The 20602-nt window shown below is 45.0% G+C and overlaps 1 protein-coding gene across 20 annotated transcripts in view; it reads left to right on the top strand.

Annotated features, from left to right (window-relative positions):
- AAK1 (AP2 associated kinase 1) overlaps positions 1-20602 on the top strand; it is a 185952-nt gene that overhangs the window by 107483 nt on the left and 57867 nt on the right. For all 20 annotated transcript variants that reach the window (XM_075535446.1, XM_075535444.1, XM_075535447.1 and 17 more), the window contains exons 6-10: positions 11909-12030; positions 13316-13397; positions 13852-13984; positions 18138-18241; positions 19941-20020. In XM_075535446.1, the coding sequence (XP_075391561.1) occupies positions 11909-12030; positions 13316-13397; positions 13852-13984; positions 18138-18241; positions 19941-20020 (521 nt within the window). The remainder of the gene's footprint in view (positions 1-11908; positions 12031-13315; positions 13398-13851; positions 13985-18137; positions 18242-19940; positions 20021-20602) is intronic.

Raw genomic sequence — 20602 nt, 5'->3', positions numbered from 1 at the left:
CACCGTTTTAGCGATGACCTCACTCCCTGCTGCCTGCCCTGCAGGAGAGTTTGTGAGGAGCACGTAGCCAGGTGGAAGACCCGCGTGACCATCTGCATCTCCAGCCTCCCCCGGGTAAGATGGGGTTAGGGTTCCTATTTGAGCTCTGGTCGTGTAGCTCTGCGTCCCAGAGGCGGATCGCACAAGTAGATGGGAAGTGAACGTGGCTGCTGTCCTTCCTGTTGTTAAAGACCAGGGACACTTTTCAGCCCTTCTCTGTGCTCCCGGTCGCCTTCTGCTCCTCGGTGACTCTCCTGCCCTGACTTCAGGGACAGCGTTCTCTCCCGGAGTCCTCCCTGGCTCTTCCTTCATGCTCTGCATGGCTTGCTCCTCAAACCACTTAGCGGTGCTGGGCCTCCATCAGCGGTGTCAGGACCGCTGGAAATATCGGATAAGCTCGGACTGGAAACGCTCTAGCCACATGCCTGGGACAATAAGTTTCGAGAGCCTGCAGGGCGGGGCAATGGCAGGAGGCAGGCAGGGCCATTCTAGAGAGGACTATTTGCTTGTTCTGAAATCAGATTTTTCTTTTTTTGTGTGAAGCATTTACCGAATTAAATGAGGTCAGCATAATTGCCTCTTAGTGACTAATGCCTATTACGTTTGCCTGTATCCCACACAACACTGCTGTGAGGAGGGTGGGAAGCCTCACCAGCGAGGGGAAGCTGGATGGAGCACGGGAGCCCGCGGTCTGGCCTGGAAACATGGAGTAGGTCAACCTTAGGCTGAAGCGCAGAAGCCCCAGACTCCGTTCATACCACTGAACGCCTGCGAGATGTTTCAGCAGGAAAACCCGCAAAACTGGAATCAGGGACGAGGCAGCCTTGTAAGACAGTAGCTGCCCTGGACTTCTTTCTGCCCTGAGCGCCCACACTTCCTCTCTGCCCCTCAGAGGGAGGCCGTGCCGTGCTGGGAACACAGCCTGGGCGCTGCAGTCGTCTTTGAAGGAGTCTGGGGCTAACTGAAACACACCCGTCACTCGGGAGATCATCGCAAAATGTTGCAACGTGATCTGATAAGGACCTTGAATATGAAATCTACGAAGAACTCTTAAAATTCGGTCACAAGAGGACTAAAAACTCAATTTTACAATAGGCCAAAGTTCTGAATCAACAACTTACCAAGGAAGATACACAGATGACAAACAGGAATCTGAAAAAAGTGCTCAGCATCATTTCTCATTAAGGAATTGCCAATTAAAACAACAGTGAGATATTTCCTGACACCTATTGAAATGGCTAAAACATAAAACACTAAAAGTACCAAATGCTGGTGCAGATGAGGAGCTATAGACACTCCCATTTCTTTCTGTTTGGAATGCAAAGTGGTACAGCAGGGTTAGGAGCCAGCGTGGCAGCTTCCTGCAGAACTAAACGTAAGGTTACAGACCTTACCGACTCATATTATTCATTGGTCCGGCAATGTTGCTCCCGGATATTTATCCATCTGATCATGAGTGTGGATAGTAATATTAGCTTTATTCACAATAGCCAAGATGCGAATTGGATAAACTGGAATCCCATACAATGGCATATTATTGAGCAATAAAAAGAAATGCATTATTTATTTTTAAAGAAATGCTTTATTACGGACAGTGACAACCATGAGGCAGTTCTGCGCCCTGGCACAGGGCCACGGTGAGTTGGAATGGCCCCTTAACACCAACAGGGATGTTTTCATCAATATCGGCCGATCCTCTCTGGTGCACTCTAGGCAGCTGCTGCTGGTGTGCCCACTAAGGGCCTAAGGGATTGGCTGTTTCCCTTTCTTCTCCACCTTGGAACTAGGGACTGTCACAGAGCAATGACTGTAGAGGAGTCCTCCAAGCTGTGTGTTTAGCTGTTGGTTCCTGGTGGTTTTGATCCACGTGCCCCCAGCTCCTGGGCCCAGACACTGGGTACCTCTGAGAAGCTTTTGCCTGCACGTTAGGCGTCTTTTCCATTAGCAGTCTACATTTGTCTCTCACTGCAAGCTTCCCAAGGTCTGGGTGGAAGGTCCCCACATTTCCTTTGGGCGCTGGCTCTGTCATTACACCCCATCCCCCCACCCCCACCCCCACCCCTCTGAGCTCCTGGTTACCGCTGGCACCAGCCACTGCAGGATCTAGTCAGGAAGTGCTTTATTCCCTTGTTAGGCAGCGAAAGTGCCTGGGGCTGGTTTGGGGGCTGGTTTCTCCGTTACTTCTCTGGGGGCAGGCCTGTCCTTTCGCTGAGGCGGCACCAGTGTGAAAAAAAAAAAGCCCCCGGGATGTGAGGACAGAACACAGACAGACCTCCTGTGGACTCCCTTGTTGAGCTCCTCACACCCTTTCTGTGGGTCTGCTTAGTCGCAAGCAGAACTGAGGGGCCTTCTGTGGCCTCCGCGAGCCAGCGCACACGGCGCTTTCAAGTTACACATAAGAAACAAGCAGAAAGCAGTCCCTGTCCTTAAGCAGCTTATGTTCTAAAAATAACCATAACAAGTTCTGTTTTATATTGAAGGTCTGCCCTCAAATATTTTAACGCTTTCTTTCCTCTATTTAAGGATCCCTGGTGGCATAGTGGGTTACAATTTGGGCTACTAGCCACAAAGTTAGCAGTTCGAACCCACCGTGGGAAAAAGATGAGATTCTTCTGCTCCTGTAAAGATTCCAGCAGTGTAAACCCAAAGGGGGTAGCTCTTCTCTGTGAGTCAGTTCCGACTCAGTTGCACTGGGCTTGGGTCCCCGTGTTAACTGCCATCTTGGAGGAAAGATCAAAGTTCTGATGGTAGACCATGGAGTTCCGACTGGGGAAGGCCAGCGTAGCCAGCCTACACTGAAGAGCCCTCCGCGTAGAAAAGCTGTGACTTGCCCAGCCAATTCAGTGGTCAGACCAGAGCCAAGACGTACGGGCTTTTCTAACCTCCATTTCTGCTCTTTTGTTTGTTTACATTACAACATGCTGTTTGCCCAGGGACACTGGAAAGGTAAAGGTCTAAAATTTAACCAGCACATAGGCAGGTTTAAAAAGTCACAAATGGCACCCTTTGGCTCAGAAAAGAAATTTGGACCACATGAAGTACAAGTAGGTGTCGATTCCCCTTCCATATTTAGAAACCCAGGTTTGCCATTAGAAAGCCTGTATTCATCTGATCCTTCGAGGTTCCCAGCAGTAGTAAATGTAGGGGTTGACTGCCTACAGCCTATGTCTGGAAAATGTAGGGATTAAAAAAGTTCAGCGTTTAGAAGCCTGCTGTCTCAGGCCCATTCTGACTCCCCTTGACCCTGCTCTTCACAGAGGAGAGCTGTGCCACAGGGCTTTCTTGGCTGGCATCTGGTGGTGGTGGTGGTGGCGGTGGTGGTGGTGGTGGAGTGTATAAATAGCAAGACATACACCAATTTAACAGTTTCTCCACATTCAATTCAGTGACGCTGATTCCATTCTTGGAAGTCTACACCCCGTCCTCACTCCCTTTTCTGAGCTGTTCAACAATTCCAGGGAGGACTCGGGATCCAAAGACCATCGTGCAGAACAGGATTTCAAATTCTCCTGGAACCCAGACCCTCTCGTGTGAGCTGTGGAGCGGGGTGAACCATGGCACCGCTCCCTGAGACAGCTCTAAAACCTTAAATACAAACATCCCCTACGTCTCAAGCATAGGCTCACTGCCTCCATACCGTTCCTAGTTAATCTTTCCAGTTGCTGTTATCAATTTAATCCCCTATAGCAAGGGTGAGGAATGTCCAGCCTACAGGCCATCTAAGGCCAGGGAAGTCAGTACCCACTAACATCGCACACCTCATCAAAGAGAAGCCGTTCCAGCCATCACATTAGGGGCGAGCTAAAGGTAGCAAGCTAATTGTTAAGTTGATAATTTTGAATGTCCGATGGTCCTGGGCAGAAAGTAGGTCTGTGTGTGTGTGTGTGTGTGTGTGTGTGAGAGAGAGAGAGAGAGAGAGATGACAGCCCTATGTGGTGAAAGCACTCAACAAGCCAGGACTAAAAGGCAGCTTCCTCAACCTGACAAAAGAACACGATGCAAAATCCACAGCAAATACACTCAGTGGTGAAAGATCACATGAAACCAGGATGCCTGCTTTCCCCCTTGCTTGTCAACAGTGTATTGGAGGTCACAGGGTAATTGGACAAGAAAAAGAATAAAAGACATTCAAATCTGAAAAGTCATAAAACTCTCTCTAATTGCAAATTATATTATCTCATATAACGTCCCAAAGAATCTACAAGGAAACTATTAAAGCTAATGAAAAGAATTTCAGGATACAAAATTAGTACTCAAATATCACTGTTTATATACACTAGCAATAAATACAAAAGAATTAGTAAAACAATTTACAATAGCATCCCAAAGGGGGAAGAATACCTGGAGATGAGTTTACCCAAGAAAAGGAAAGGCTTGTACACTGGAAACTGCAAAATATGGCTGAAAGGAATTGAAGGCGGCCTACTTAAATGGAAGGGCATCCGATGTTCATGGACAGAAGATTTAATAGTGTTGAGATAGCATTTCTACCCAGCGCAGCTTATAGATTCCATGTGCAATGCCTACCAAAATTTCAGGGAGCTTTTTTTTTTTTTTAACAAAAATGGAAAAGTTGATCTTCAAATTCATGTGGAATTTCCAGAAGTCTTGAAAAGCCAAAATAATATTTAAAGAGTATTCTGTCTCAAACAATATTCTCTACCTTTCCTCTAAGTTTGAGAATCCGTTTCAACGGCCACAAAGAACTCACTGACAATATTCATGATGAAAGGGTTAATTAAGGAAGTAATGCATGTGAGAAATGTTCAGGATGCAGTTGTTCTTCAGAGCAGGTTATAAAGTTCTTTCCAGGGTACTAAAGAAAACCCAAAGAGCATGCCACTCCTGTAAACCTCCTGAAGGCGTTGAGTTCAAGTTTCATCAGTCAGAAAACCCAGCTCCATGAATTAAGTGCCTAAAGGCACTCCACTCCAGTAAGCCTCAGCCTGAAGGCGCTGGGATCCACCTCCATGATTCAGCGAGCCCAGTTCTCCCAGTTAAGCGCCCATTGACACCTTACTCCACAAGCTAGCCTCCTGCCCCAAAGCCCTCGGCCTTACTTGCTCCATGGGCTTGGAAGCATCCTATTCTGTTGCATGCTTCGGCTCTTGGTTCTTTGGCTGCACCTCTGATGTCACAGCTGTTTTGTGTATCCAAGAGATTCAATGCACAGGAATCTCATGTCCAGAGGATGTCCTCCACTCCTAACACTTGCTGTTAGTGAGAATCCTCTCTCCTGCTTCTCAGAGGGCTTATTTTATACCCAGCCGGATGACATTCCAGAGAACCCAGTTCACAATTACTCACAGGTGAATCCTATTACTATCTCCTTCCGCCTTCTTACCTAGGCAGGAAAAGATCGTTTAGTGAGTTAGAGACTTTGGCTGGAAGAGCCCCACTAAATGATCCATATCCCCTGCAAGAGGAAAGTTGGAGCATCATCCTTTTCCATTTCCAAACTCATCAGATTACAGCAATCAAAACCTTGTGATGCCAGCATTCATCTAGGCATATACCATTGGTATAGAATCGAGAGTAGAAATAAACTCACACATCTGTCCCAAAAAACAATCTGAATCCCATCAAGTTAGTTCTAACTCATTGCAACCCTAGAAAAGGTTTCCTATGTGGGAAGAGACAGCCTCATTTCTCTCTCGCATGGAGAGGCTGCTGGGTTTGAACTGCCAGCCTGTGGTTAGTGCCCCAGTGCTTAACCTCTAGCACCACCAAACACCTGTAGTCAGTTGTTTTTCCACAAGAGTGCCAATCCCATTCAATGAGGAGAAAATAAATAATCTCTTCAACTAATGGTGCTGGAACAGTTGGATATAGACATTCAAACAATGGAGTTGGATCCAAGCCTCACACTATCTACAGGAAATTACTAAAAAACATAAGAATAAATGTTAATGACTTTGGACTTGACATCGCATTCCTAGATAGGACATTTAAAGCACAAGCAGCAACAGAAAAATAGGTCATTGAAATTTACACATTTAAAACTTTTAAAATCATTTTATTGGGAGCTCTTATAGCTCTTATAATAATTGATACATCCATTGTGTCACACATTTGTACATATGTTGCCATCATCCTTTTCAAAACATATTCTTTCTACTTGAGCCCTTGGTATCAGCTCTTCATTTTTTCCTCCCTCCCACCCTCATGAATCCTTGATAAATTATAAATTATTATTATCTTACACTGTCTGCTATCGCCCTTCACCCATGTTTCACGACTGGTTTGTTCATCACGGGGAGGGGGGCTGAGGGACGAAGAATAGGGGGGCGCATTTTATGTCGATCACTAGAATCTGTTCCCCCTTTCTCCCTCCACCTTCCCCCTATTCTCGTGTTGTTATCGCTCTCCCATTATTGTTCCTGAGAGGTTTATCTGTCCTTGATTCTGAGTGTCAAGAGCTCTTATCTTTATTAGTTGCTCTGGTCTAAACGAATTTGTAAGGTAGAAATGTGATAATAGTGGGAGGGAGGAAGCATTAAAGAACTAGAGGAATCTTGTATGTTTTGTCAGTGAAATTGATAAATTTTATGCATCAAAGGAAATTATTTAAAAAGTAAAAACACAATCTACAGAACAAGAGAAAATATTTAGAAATCGTATAGCAGAAAAGGATCTTACATCCTGAATAAATGAAGAATTTTTACACCTCAACAAAACAGACAACTTAATTTAAAAATGAGCAGAAGACTTGAATAGACATTTCTCTAAAGAAATACCTATTCTTTGAGAGGATTCTGACTCACGGTGACCCCATGTGTGTCAGAGAACTGTGCTCCATAGGGTTGGCAGTGACTTATTTTTCAGAAGTGGATCGCCAGGCCTCATTTCTGAGACATATCTAGGTGGACTTGAACTTCCAGTCTGGTAGTTAGCAGGCCCGCTCCAGTGACTAGATCTTTTTTAAATGGAAACCGTGTTGCTATCGGAAAAGTAACACTCTCCCGTCCTTTTGTGTAAAGCAGTTTAGTGGTTTCTCAAAGCCTATACTGTTGAATTACTCTGTGACCCAGCAAGTCCACTCCTCCGTGTATAACAGACACTTTGTTTTCCATACAAAAACCTGCACACACTGTTCCTAACACAGTTAAGAATAGCCCCAAAGTGGAACTACTTCAAGAGGTCATGACCTGATGGATGGCTAAATATAGTAGCTACATACAATGGAGTCCATGCAACAATGTAGCGGAACCTCAAAAACAATATGCTAAGTAACATTGTCTAGACACAAAATGTTACATATTATATAGTTCTTTTTATGTGAAGTTTGCACACTAGGATATTATAGAGCAAACAGCTTGGGCAGAGGGAGACAGAAATAGTGGATGCTTTTTTAGGGGTGATGAAAATGTGGCAGGTGCACAACAATATGAATGTACTGTCACTGGGTAATTCCGTTTAAGATACCCAATTTCTTTTTAAATGAATTTTGCCTACATTTTTAAAGCTGGTGATTGCAAAATAAAAGTGTGTAGAGCAATGGCTGATACATAGTACGTGCTATTTAACCGCAGGTGTCCTTTCTCTCAGTTGTTCTTTGTTTTATCCTATGCTCTTGTTATTAGTTTGACTTAACTAAGTCCGTCCCTTCTCCAGGGCCCAGCATCATTATTGTTCTGGATGGGCTTTGTTTTCATAACTGCCCTGATCTCCCTGAACTCAGGGGAGTACTGGGCCTGTAGGAGGTGTTCAAGTAATTTATTAACAGCTGAGTGGTGGTGATCGGTTACCCTTGTGTAGAGACTTTAGTGTTTCCCTTGACATGCATTCTCCTGCTTGCTTCATAGCCAGGTGAGGGAGGTAATACTGATATCCTCAGCTTGTGGGTGAGTGAGTAAAGAGCCAAATAGTGAGTGATGATTTCTTAAAGGTCACCATCTCAAACAGTCCCCAGGATGCTCAGACCCTCAAGGCCAGTGTAGTTCCCACACACCGTGCCCTGTGTTAGGTCTTGTCTTTTTCTTTCTGTAAAGATGGCAGCGGTCATGATGACGATGGGCAGGAAGAGTGGGCCGCTTGCCCTCGGAGGTTTTCGTAGCTGTTACAAGTCAAATGGACAGATGAAAAGGGGGTAGAAAATCCAGTGACGGCTAACGTGACTGCCACAGAATTTCTGCCACCCAGCAGAAAGTGAGCACGCCTTTCCACAGCATCTCCTTGTATAGGAAGTAGGCCACACCCGGAAGAAATGTACTCCACCACCACCCCCTTCAGGAAATTGCCTTGTTGCTTCAGGGCTGTGACCCCAGTAAGGGGCTCATCCCCCACAAATGTTCTTAAACTGCTTGGCTCCTCAAAACAGATCCTGTTATGGAATTGATGGCATTGTGTTAGGCCTCACCACAAGGGACTACTTACTTGGTCTTAACTGCCAAACCACTAAGACTCCTGACCCAGCATGGTAACACGAAACCTACCCTATGTACTCAAGTATAAGCCGTCTTTTCCCCCACATTTTTATGCAGTTTTTGTGGTAAAATGAGGTGCCTCCGTGGATATTGGGGTCAGCTTATACTCGAGTATATACGGTAACTATCATTGTAGAAGAAATACTGCAAAATTCTAAATGGCTGTCACAGACCCACAGCTGGCCACCTCTGCCTGCAAATGGGCTAGTTGTGAAGCTGGTGAGTCAGAGTTTCAGTTGCCCCACTCAGCTACTGTATCTTGAAAGTAGTACTAAACAGTAGGGTAAACTCGCCAGTGGACATGGCTGAATTTGGCCTCACGATCTTAGTTTGGGGGCTGATACAACCATAATAATCCTGTTGAATTGGGAGAAGTGGTATGACCTGTGCGGGGCCTTAAAGAATGCTTAGGGTTTGACGAGTGGAGAGTCAACAGTTGAATAAGAGGAGGATCGGACAGGAACAATAAAGACTAACTAGTTCAAGACTGTGAAGAGCCCATACCCACCCAGCTTCCTCCTGCCCTTCGGCTCACTTGTTGTCCTTGGAAAAGGTTGTTTTTCTTTAACTAAAAATAACTGAAATGCTAAAAAAAAAAAAAAAAGAAGAAAGAAACTCCTGGTAGACGCTGATTAAATCAGCTGGGCTAATATGTAGACACTTGGTTCTTCATTGAATAGCATTTCTGAGGCTGCAGAAGTAAACAGCTTTGTCCTGAAACATGTATCCAGTCCGTGGGGCAAGGCTGCGGTTATATCACCCTTCCCAAGACTGGAGAATGGAGAGGCCCATAGCAGGTGCTCGGCCTCTAGCCTGCTTCCCATCGAGACACAAAAGTCACAAGTCCCTGGGTGCCGATGGTTGTTAATGACCCGAGCTGTTGGGTTGGAGGTTCAAGTCCACCTAGTGACCGCTCGGAAGAAAGACCTGGCGGTCAAGCTCTGCATAAGCAGCCGCTTGAAACCCTTTGGGGTGCACAGTGTCCTCTGGCACAGTTGAGTTTCCATGAGTTGGCATCGACTCAACAGCAACCTGTCCTCAGCAAACAGATCCTCCGGCTAGAAAGTGGCAGTTGCTGGTGATCTCTGGCGTCAATCCGTCCAGATCCAGTTCCCGGCTCTCCCGCCATTAGCAAGTGACACAGTCACCGTTCACGCCACTTTCTGGATCAGCAAAATGGAGACATTACTACGAGGATTTAGTGAGCTAATCCAGTGAAGAGTCCGATGTAGCAGCACTAAAAGTAGTGAGAACTTAGTAAGTGATGGCTGTTGCTTTCATCACCTCTAAGTTAGCTCAAAGCATTAGTGTGGAGGGGAGCTGACACCAAGGGCTCAACAAACTAAATGTCTAGAAAAAAATGACGGCGACACATGTGCAAATACACTTGATACAGTTGGTGTGTGGAAGGTTAGAAGAGCTATTTAAGAACCCCAATAAAATGATCTTTTAATTTTTAAAAAAATCAGTGTGGTTTTGTTAGACTATTAAAATGTTCCTGAAGTTAATATATCCTCAAGACCGCTCAATTCTTTCACTTTGTACAAATGAATTCATCTGGGAGCTTTATGAAACAGAGGTGAAGGAAATACTTGCCTGCCTCAGCCTTGTCCCTTGGGGAGCAAGGCGCACCTTAGAATTCTTAATCATAAGGAAGAGCCTCCTCCACATAAGCTGACAATCACAATTCACGCTGCGTATGTGGCCAGAAATTTCAAGGTAAGCTGTGTACATTAAAACAATTCCAGGTTACTAGTGCTCCCAGGTGTACAAGCTAATTCTTTCCAGAGGCACCAGAAGCCCAGATCTCAAAGACTTCTCACAGAGGAGACTGAGCAACGTGCGCTCACAACAACCCTGGCAAGAATCCCGCGCTGCGTGGGGAGAAGGAAAAACCGCAGGCTCCGAACCGGCAAAGGTTTTAGATACTGGAATTAGCAGATACGGACTGAAAAGTAAAACAAAGTCATTTTTAGAAGAAATCAAGTGCAGGCGTAAGTACAACCTAAGAAGAAGAGGTTCGTGGTAGACTAGCTATTTCAAGGAGAACCAGTGGTAGACTTGTCTGGTTTGGTGGCTCCTGTGTTCGTTCTGCTGACAAACACCATGCGCTACATATGTTTTATGAATTCTTTTGTGTATTCTACTCAGCAAACATCCAGCATGCAGAGAGCACCATGGTGGGCCCTGTGCTAGAGAAAACTACAGGATATTATGATGCTTCTTAGCGAGCTTACCGCTTGACCTTGGTTTTCCAAAGGCGAACAGTTTCTAGAAAGCTGAAGACAAAGGCAATGGAGACCACAGACTTGTTGGCTTAACACGGTTCTTGGACTGCCCTCTTGCTGCCCTAGTGTCGCCTGTCCTGTCCTCCAGCATACAGTCAGCCCAGAGCACCTAGACCAAAAATGACTCTGTGTCTTGCGGCCTCCAGTGCGCTAGTGTGGAGTTGGGGCTCTTCTTTGTCAAAGTCCATTGATTCCAGGGAGTTTTCTGAGTTCTGGTCTTTGTCAGTTCATTGTGACCCAGAAGTCTGCAGAAGTGATTATTGCCTACGGAGTTCATTTATTTAAACACTGGGGTGATGGTTTAACAGGGGCACTTTCATTTACTCCAGGTCTTCCCTTTGAGAAGTAACTCAAGGTTAACTCATGTTAATTCTGAAAATCCTTGCCTGGTGTAGCCAAGAAATTGACATATGTGTTCATAAGGTCCAGGTGAGATAACGGCTATCATGGAAGGACAAAGTGCTGACGGGATTTGGGGAAGGAGTGACCTCTGTCCGAACAGGAGCCTGGGGAAGGAAGGCTTCATGAAGGGGTGGCATTTAAACAGGGTTTTTGCAAGATACATGGGATTTTGATAGCGAGCAACGAGAGGTGGGGATCATGAAGAATATTCTAGACGGGGGGTCGGCAAGCTACTCAAGCGCTGTCTGTGGCTCTTTGGAGGGTCCATGTGGCTTTGAAATAAAATTGAAAAACAAACAAAAAAAACCACTAAAGGATAGTGTTCAGATAATGATGGTTTCATTTGTTTGTAAACATTTATTTACAGCTCTTTATTAAACTTTCAATTGTCGTGAGGGACAAGACTGCCTCTTCCTTCTCTAAAGTTTGCCAGCCCCGGGTCTAGTGGGAAAGAAAAGTGAGGACAAGGGCACAGAGGCTTGACCGGGTGGAGCCATTCTCTTCCAGGGTGGGACTGTGGAGTGGGGCTGCTGCTTCTCGGTCACTAGTGTTTTTGTGGCGTTTTTCCCTGTTGTCCCCTGTGCATGTCCTGTTCTTTCATGTTGGATGGCACCTGTTGGGATACTTGGAAGGGACGAGCTTTCCTGGGTATGCTAGTCGGATTATCAGAAATATTTTTATGATTGTGAAGCTGAACTGTTACCTGGGCTACTAACGACAACTTGGACTGGGTGATTGGGGATTGTTTTTCAGGTTGAAAATATCCTCTTGCATGACCGAGGCCACTACGTCCTGTGTGACTTTGGAAGTGCCACCAACAAATTCCAAAATCCACAAACCGAGGGTGTCAATGCAGTAGAAGATGAGATTAAGAAGTAAGCTGCCTCCCTGCTTAGAGTCTTGTTCATTTTCACATCAGCAGTTTAACTTTCTGCTTGTGGATGATGTTTATAAGAGCAATCACAACACCCCCACAACCTCATCAGTCACACTTTTAATGAACTCAGAATTGCTGTGTATTCCTACTGTGTGCTAGAGGTCCTACACAGCCTAGAGGAATTAACAATGGGTTGCATTGTTGACCGGGAGACCTGTCAGCATGGTGGGTTATGAACCGGGCTGCTAACCACCAGGTCAGTAGTTCAAACCCACCAACCACACTGCAGGCGAAAGAGAAGGTTGACTGCTTCCATAAAGATTGATGGCCTTGGGAACCCTCGGGAGCAGTTCTGCTCTCTCCTATAGGGTCTCTGTGAGTTCGAATCGATTGGATGGCAGTGGCTTATTTTTAAGGTTAAGTAGCCCTGGTGGCGCATTGGTTAAGCACCCAGTGCTCACTGCAGTGGCAGCCATCACAGCCTCAACACCTTGTGGGCATTGCTAGTCTGCCCCGTAGTACTGCTAGGAGTTAGACATGACTCAACAATAGCAGGTTTTCAGGCTGTTGTTGGGTTGGGTTTTTGTTTTGTTTTTTAAGATTGTTGAAGTCTGCAAATATTGAACACCTGACTTCTGCCAGAAAAAGATTGGGACGTCAGTAAGGGCTTGACTATTACTACTTACTGTCAGCAGCCTAGCAGGACCACTGATCTCCTGATCCTGCCTCTGATTTCATGCATCACCCTGGGGAGCCCATCCTGTGCCTAACCACAGCCCTAGCTGGGCTACTGGGGCCAAAGCAGCTCCAGTCACATGCTTGCTAGCACTCAGATAGGTACTTTGAGGGTGTGCCTTGATCACTTTTTCTTTGATTTTTTGAGCCAGAGATAAGAGGAAAATTAGTTCCCTGTGTATCCCTGTTAGAACCAAGGACTCTTCATTCCACTCAACTCCCAGCCAAGCCCCTCTCCCTGCTGCTCCCCAGAGCATGTTTGGTCACACTGAAAGGGAGTCCAGTTTCTAGAAATAAAACACAGCATGAGGCAATTTACAAGCCACAGGGTGGCACAGCCCTGACGTGGAAAACTGATGACATAACAAAAAGAACACCTGTTCGTTTTATCCACACTAATATTTTATACCCCTTTGCCTCATCGCTCAAGGGGGCTGGACTCTTAAAATGTTATGGGTTTGTTTTCTGAAGATATTTCAGCTGCCCCTAGTTTTGTAATTAACATGCTGGCTTTTTTTTTTAAACGAAAGTTGATCTCTTGGTTTTAGATACACCACACTGTCCTACCGAGCACCAGAAATGGTTAATCTGTACAGTGGCAAAATCATCACTACAAAGGCAGACATTTGGGTAAGTGCCAACTAACCTGTCCACACCTCAGATTTCAATGACTTGACGGTGAACTCCCAAAGTTAATGCAGACGGGACCATATCACCCACTTAGCTCTCCTGGTCATTTTGACATGAGGGAGCCAGCCACTGCTTCCTGAAGCCTGTCAAAGGAAATGCCTTCAGAGCCCTGTGACAGTTACTTAGGTGACCTGCCCATTATTTAGGCCTTCTTCACAGATATGTCACTAGTTACTAGAGCTGAAATATAGAGCTGAAATCCTTGATCTATGCTGGAGCACAGTTTGGCAACACAGGTAGAAACGATGGTGGTATGTTCTGAATAGAAGTTTCTAAAAAGTTGGTGGGGGGGTGTGGTGATTAAATCTGTTACGAATGGTGTATCTGCTGTCCCTCCGGAGAATCATTTGTATTTGTGGTAAATAAACCCCAATTGTTTTCTTTCGTTGTTTAGGCTCTGGGATGTTTGTTGTATAAATTATGCTACTTCACTTTGCCATTTGGGGAGAGTCAAGTGGCAATTTGTGATGGAAACTTCACAATTCCTGATAACTCTCGATATTCCCAAGACATGCACTGCCTGATCAGTAAGTATTTCAATTTTTCAAATGTCATTGGTTTGTTTTTTATTTTTTTATCTCTAATCTCTAGGAATATTTTGGAGGACAGCAAATGGAGCAGAGGGATTGAACTCCCAGCATAATGGGTTGGATGGCAAGACAGAGAAATGAGCTGTTTGTTAGTGTTTAGGACCTCAAAGAGAACATAGCCTCAAACCTGGCGGGGTTGTAACAGTGGCGAGTGAAAGTGGTGGGTTCTTCTAATAGAGCTCTTACTGAGCAGAGTTTCTGTGTTTTGAGCAGTACAGTGCCGGTGTGTTCTGCAGAGTCGATATGGAAGCTCTGGTACCAGAAGAAGTCCAGCTGACTCATCAAATGATAAAAAATTCATCTTTGCAAGGCTGGAAGCAATTCAGATTAAAATTATTGCAGAGCATTGGCTGGCATGAATACATAATTAAGCTATGCAACTCTATGAAACCAGGTTTCTGTACCTTAAGTTAATCACTGGATTTTGATAACAAGCACATATTGCTTTATTTTAAAATAGGCTTTTTAAGATTGCCCACTCTTACGTATCATTATAGCTAGCATCTGTACTGATGTTTATTACGCAGAGAGTAGAATAATTTAGTACAGGCTAAAATTGTAGCGAAAAAAGGTTTTTCCTACATGAATCAAGACATCTGACATCTGTGTCTCAGCCATGACAGATTATAAATCCTGAGCCACTCAGACTGGGTCTCAGGAAGGAATTCGCCTCAGAAGGCTAGAAAAGCGGCAGCTTTCAGATGGAGCATCTGATATTGGACAAGGACCTACTTATACCTCATTGGAGTCTTAGTCCCTTCTTTATATTAAATATAGGTAGGATGGGTTTTGTTTTGTTTTAATTAAATTACAGTTTTGTTCATTTAAAAAAGCAGTATCATCCATGAGTGTGCTCCCTTTAAAAAAAAATCATCTCTATGAGATCAAACCGTCAACATTTATTCTAGAGCCAAGACAAGAAGGCAGTGTAATCTATAAACTAGATTCCTAGAAGCCGAACAACCAGAATGAGATCATGATCCAGTTGACACGCTGGGTAAAATGTAGCCAGTGCCACTGAGCACATTGTTTACAAACTATTCAATGGGAGCCTAATTTGCTGTGTCAATTCGACACCCAAAGCACAATAAGACATTCTTCTTGTAAATTATAAAATGAAGAACGTAGACTGAGATACGGTATAGACAGCTTCCCTAAGGCCGTAGCCTTTAAGTAGCTACTTCCATTGTGCTGGTTTCAGCAAATTCTATTATATATCTATTTATTAGCCAAAGAAAGGAGGAGGCTCGTAAAAGCAGTGAGCCTGGCATTCAATGATTGTGGGGTTGTTTTCAGAGGTGAGGCATTATCGCTATACTAGAATTATAGCTATGGAACTGAGATTGGGAGGAAACATGAGAACATAGCCAAATTTGACGTTAGTGACAGTTTTTTTGAACTCCTGCTTTTGTTTCTGTAGTAAATTCACATTGAGAAAAAGAGCTCCTTATGTATGTGTGTAATACATCTTGCCCAAGCTGTGATCTATTTTGCTTTATAACAACTTGACAGTTCTGTCACACTAAGCTCCGATGCCTAAATTTTAATTTTTTGATGTTTTCCTGTGTTTTAGGTGAAAGTTTACAGTTTACATAGGGTTGCCATTTGACAGTTTCTGCATGATTTGTCCCAGAATATTGCTTACTTTTTTGTAATAAGCTGCATTGACACAGTATCGACAACAATGGGCTCAAATATAACAAAGTTTGTCATGGTGCACAGAACTTTGAAATACTTCATTGTGCTGTGTGTAATGCTACTGTGAGTTGGAGCTGAGTCGAAGGTACCTAACAATAAAATGCAGTCCTATGAGCTATTTCTCAGATAGAATGCTACGTACAAATAAAACGATCTAGAAATTGAGTTTGATATAAACCCTTGAAAATGTTATAATAGGAATCTCTGAGTGGCACAAATGGTTAGACATTCAACTACTTTTAAGGTCTCAGATACGAATCACTAAAGTATGAGATACAGAATGTTGTCTGTATAAACTTCATCGGAAACTATGTCAATTGCCTGGACTGGCCCATGAGCCTATGATCCCAAGATGTCAAGCCCAGTAAACCTATCCCGAGAGGTTTTTGGTTGTGTGTAGCTCGTATCCATCACTGGGTCCCCTGTGGTTTGTTGGTTTGTTTAATTATCCATATGACTGTATGTGTAACCCATACCTACAGATGCACCTGGACATGCACACTCGCACAGTTACATGTACGTTCCTCTACACTGAGGCTTACCCATGTCTGAAATGAAGTAGGTTGCCCTTGCCCCCCTTATACCCCTCGCAGCTCTTCAGTTTCTATTGGTGGTGTGGTCGCCATTCAAGCCTGTGTGGCTGAAACTGAGTTCTTCCTCTAGATCGAGCTGGAACTCTGGGGTGGTACAAACCTAACATGCTTGGTTGCCAATTCCAAGGTTGAAGGTTCAAGTTTACTCGGAGAAATCAGCCTTTGCACACCCCATCAAGCGCAGTTGGACTCTGGCACATGGATGACCGTGAGTCACAGTTGACTCAACGGCAACTCGTTGGATCTTGACAGCAAAGAAGGAAAGCCAGTCATTTCCTGATGTTGTTTTGTGCCATTGAGTTGGTTTCAACTCACAGTGAGAACTAACTACCTCCCCATCCTGCACCATCCCCTCACTGCTGTGTGTGAGCCCGTTGTTGCCACCCCGGTGTCGGTCTGTCTGCTTGAAGGTCATCGTCATTTTTGCTTACCCTCTACTTCACCAAGCATGCTGTCTTTCTCCAGGGACTGGTTCCTCCTGATAACATGTCCAAAGCACATGAGTCATTTCCTAAGCTGCATTTGTTCTCTTTGGAATTTCTCCTGTTCCTACTACATTCTCTCTAATCTCTTTACTGCCACCATACTATATATAGACAGCTCATGTCTGTACTAGCGGGTTGGGCACCAGCCCCTGTCGTCCTCCTTTAGTCTAGCTTACATAACCCTCACCACCAGAGTATTTTACAGAACCCCACCGAGCCCCTGTTCAGTACACTTTGGGACATTCCTTTTCCATCTGCCAAGCCCTTCTTTGCCGCGATGGTTCTTTCACCTAAAATGTCCCCGTCTTCAAGGACTGGCTCCAGCCCTTCTTTTCCAAGACCTTTGTATACGAGTTTTTGTGAACTTAGTGTGTAAGCCATTCATTTTATTACTTATGCAATACATTGCCTTCCATTGTGTTGGGTACGTGTGTGTGTTTCTCAATGTTTTTTTGTTTGTTTTTTTTATCCTGGGGTTTCATCTAAACTTCAGAGAAGGGAAACGCTTAAAGGGCTTAGAGATAGACAAATGATCTGTGGATCAGGTAAAAGTGACCTGCATATGTTACCCTGTGGTTTCTTTGAAATCAGCTAATGTCTTCAATTGGGGGGGGGCACAGGGGGAGAAAGTAAATGATCAGATTTGGGTTTTGGTTACATTTAGCAAGACCAGTCATTTATTGAACCAGAAGCTATGCACTGAAGAAGTCAGGAGCAAAACCATATGGCCTCTTACATATCTGAATATGAAGACAGTGGGTGGATTCAGTGGTCGACTTCTTCCTTTCCAGGCAGGAGCCCCAGTTCGGTTTCTGTCCAGGGTGCCCTCATTTGCACCTGCCACTGGCCTATCTGTGGAGGCTTGTGTGGTTGGTATGTGCTGAACAAGTGGTAGAAGAGCATTTGAACCAGCAGACTAGGAAGAAAGGTCTGGCAGTCTGCTTCAGAAAATCAGCCAGTGAATCGTAGCCATCCTGTCGTGTAAGTGGTGTCGTGAGTGGAGGGCTGACCCTCCACAGCTAGCAACCACAGCAGCCTCCCATCGTCCGTGTTGTCCAGGCAGAATGGGAGCTGCAGTGTCTTTGTTGCTGTTCTCTTACTTTCTGGTGAACAGTAAGAATTTTAAGAAAGTAGGTTTTTGTTTGTTTCCTTTTTTTCCTGACAGAAAGGCTAATTGTGCTCGCTGACTTTTTGTAAGGTATAAAAATTTTAAAAACGCAACTTGGAAGTAAAGGGGATGGGCCGATTATGTGTTCTAGCTACTAACACAACTTTTAAGGTATTATTAAATAAGTTGTCATCTATTTGTCTTAGGATATATGTTGGAACCAGATCCTGACAAAAGGCCAGATATTTACCAGGTCTCCTACTTCGCATTTAAACTCCTCAAGAAGGAATGCCCAGTTCAAAATGTACAGGTATGTGAAAGGTGGAGCTTTGTTTTTTAAGAAAAGTAAACATTGTCAAATTGCCACTTAAAATCCTCGGGGTGTTAATTAGCCTTGTACTTGAATGTAGATGCTTTATCTACAAGGGGACGTTCAAAGGTAACTGTGAAGCAACTGGTATAAAAAGAATATAATTTCGCATAAAATTTGATTTTAAAATTGAGGCAGTTACAACGAGGAGGAAAATGCTCCAGGAATGGAGTTGAATCTGTGGGGTGAGGATTTGACCAACTTCATGTCCTGTCAACTTTCACCATTCTCAGAACGCCTGTTGTAATTACCTTCTAGGTGATGAGGTAGCTTTTCCTGGGGCAACATCTGGATCTGCCCTTCTGCTGGGATTTACGCTGCTTGTTCCGTTTCTCCTTCATCGCCGCAGAGCTTTCGTAGCTCTGTTTCTGCTGTTGACCATCTCTGACCCACCTTGCAGTTCTTCTACCCTCGCCACACATATCAGGCCCTGGGAATGCTCTCTGTACTTTGTAATCCTAAAGTGTATGCTCACCGTTGTCAGAGTACAAGGCTTATGAACACCCTTTTTATAATCTTAGCATATTTTTCATGTCATTTTATTAATTAACTCTTGAATATTTGATTAATGAATGCCATAATAAATTAAGGGCTAATTGGACGTCCTCTTACTAGTTTTTAAAAATATGAACTTCCACATTTGGGAATCAGATTCAATATTGACTATTACTGATAAAGTGGAGCCAAAGAACATAGCTTGCCCAGTCAGGCTCCCTAGCATTAGATACACATGCTAAGGAACAAAAGCCTGATTTTGGAGGGAAAGGAGTGAAAATGGCCTGAGCTTTTCCCTCAGTCTTATCCGTCAACTGCATTATTCTCTGGGAAGGAGAAATGCCTGAAAGATGGGAGAAGCCAACAGCTTTTCTAGCAGAAATTCCTCCCCTGAGGAAACGGAATGAAGGAAATGGGATGTCCCTCCTAAAAGCCAGTCGTGTAACCTGGTGTTGTGCTGGTTGGGTTTCACACATGAAAATGAGTTTTCCTGGCTCAGCTCCTCCGCTTGTTCAGTTTGCTTTTGTTGCCCCGTGTCCCCATTCATAACGTAAAACAACGTGAAGTACTCGGACAGAAGCCGGCTTTTAAAAAGTAAACTTCCCGAGTGCCACGTCTCCCCACCACCAGTGGAGGATGCTGGGTAGCCGTGGGCGGTGCGTGCTCCCCCGAGAGGGCACGTGCCGTGGGTGGTGCATCTGCTGCCAAGGTCTGTGCGCTGAGTAATGGCTCACGCTTTGGGGGAGTTGGACTGAGCACCCAAACTCCTTGGCGTGTTGGTGTCCTCTGTGCATTTTAGCCAGAAGCATGACCCCTCCCTGCCTTGGCACTCTAGCCCGCTGGGAGGGAAGCTTAAGTCTCACAGGTGACAGGCCTCTCTTGTCCGTTCCTTTCATGACATCATTTCTAAGCTGCGCTGTAGAACTGAAAGATGACTGGGGTCAGGCACCGATGATGCGAGCCTGGTCCAGTGCCGCCTCGCTCTTGGGCAGCTTGGGAGGATATACACGTGGTTCTCTTTCCTTTCTCCTGTAGGTTAGGGCCTGGAAACTAGGAGGACTCTTATCAGCCATCAGGCTAATGTTCTACACCCCTCTGCACCTCCCCCAAAAGCTGTTATGTCTTTTCTCTCTCGATTCTCTAGAACTCTCCCATTCCTGCAAAGCTTCCTGAACCAGTGAAAGCCAGTGAGGCAGCTGCAAAAAAGACGCAGCCAAAGGCCAGGTAAGAACTGCCTTAGGGTGTCCCTGCCCTTTCCCTGCTGCTCTGTCAGCTGGGTGGGCGTTTTCTGTTTCTGATCCTTCTACTGCCATGACCCAGAGGCCGTACAGGACAGGAAAACAAACTCTCAACTCCAGCTTCCCGAGGCAGAAGCTGTTCTGTGGGCCTACTGGGGAATATAACGAAATACTCTGATCTACGCTGAAAGAGAATCACGAACCCTGCAGCTGTTTCCTTTGCATAGGGTTACGCTAAGTGCCCTGAACATGTGTCCTGGCCCACGAGTAGCCTCATTCACCATCCCAATCCCTCCTCCCCACAGCCCATTTCTTTTCTTTCCTTCCAGCCCTATAAGGAAGGACTGGTCAGAGCACTGAACAGTGAAAGACTGAGTTTTCACGGCCTCAACTCTCTTCACCTTGTAGAGCTTGCTTCCCTTAGTGTAGAGTGGATTAGGATCACTTTTACCCGTGTGGGCAGGGTGATGTTCGCTCTGCCCCTGTAAGTGGGAAACAGCGACGGAAGGATAGACCCTCTCTCAGGCTCCTAAAGAAGCAGAGGTGTGAACTCTCTCAGCGGGGGAAT

The sequence above is a fragment of the Tenrec ecaudatus genome, chromosome 17 (assembly GCF_050624435.1).
Source record: "Tenrec ecaudatus isolate mTenEca1 chromosome 17, mTenEca1.hap1, whole genome shotgun sequence".
NCBI lineage: Eukaryota > Metazoa > Chordata > Mammalia > Afrosoricida > Tenrecidae > Tenrec > Tenrec ecaudatus.
Note: the sequence above shows the minus strand (reverse complement) of the source record. Positions and strands in the feature narration are given on the sequence as shown.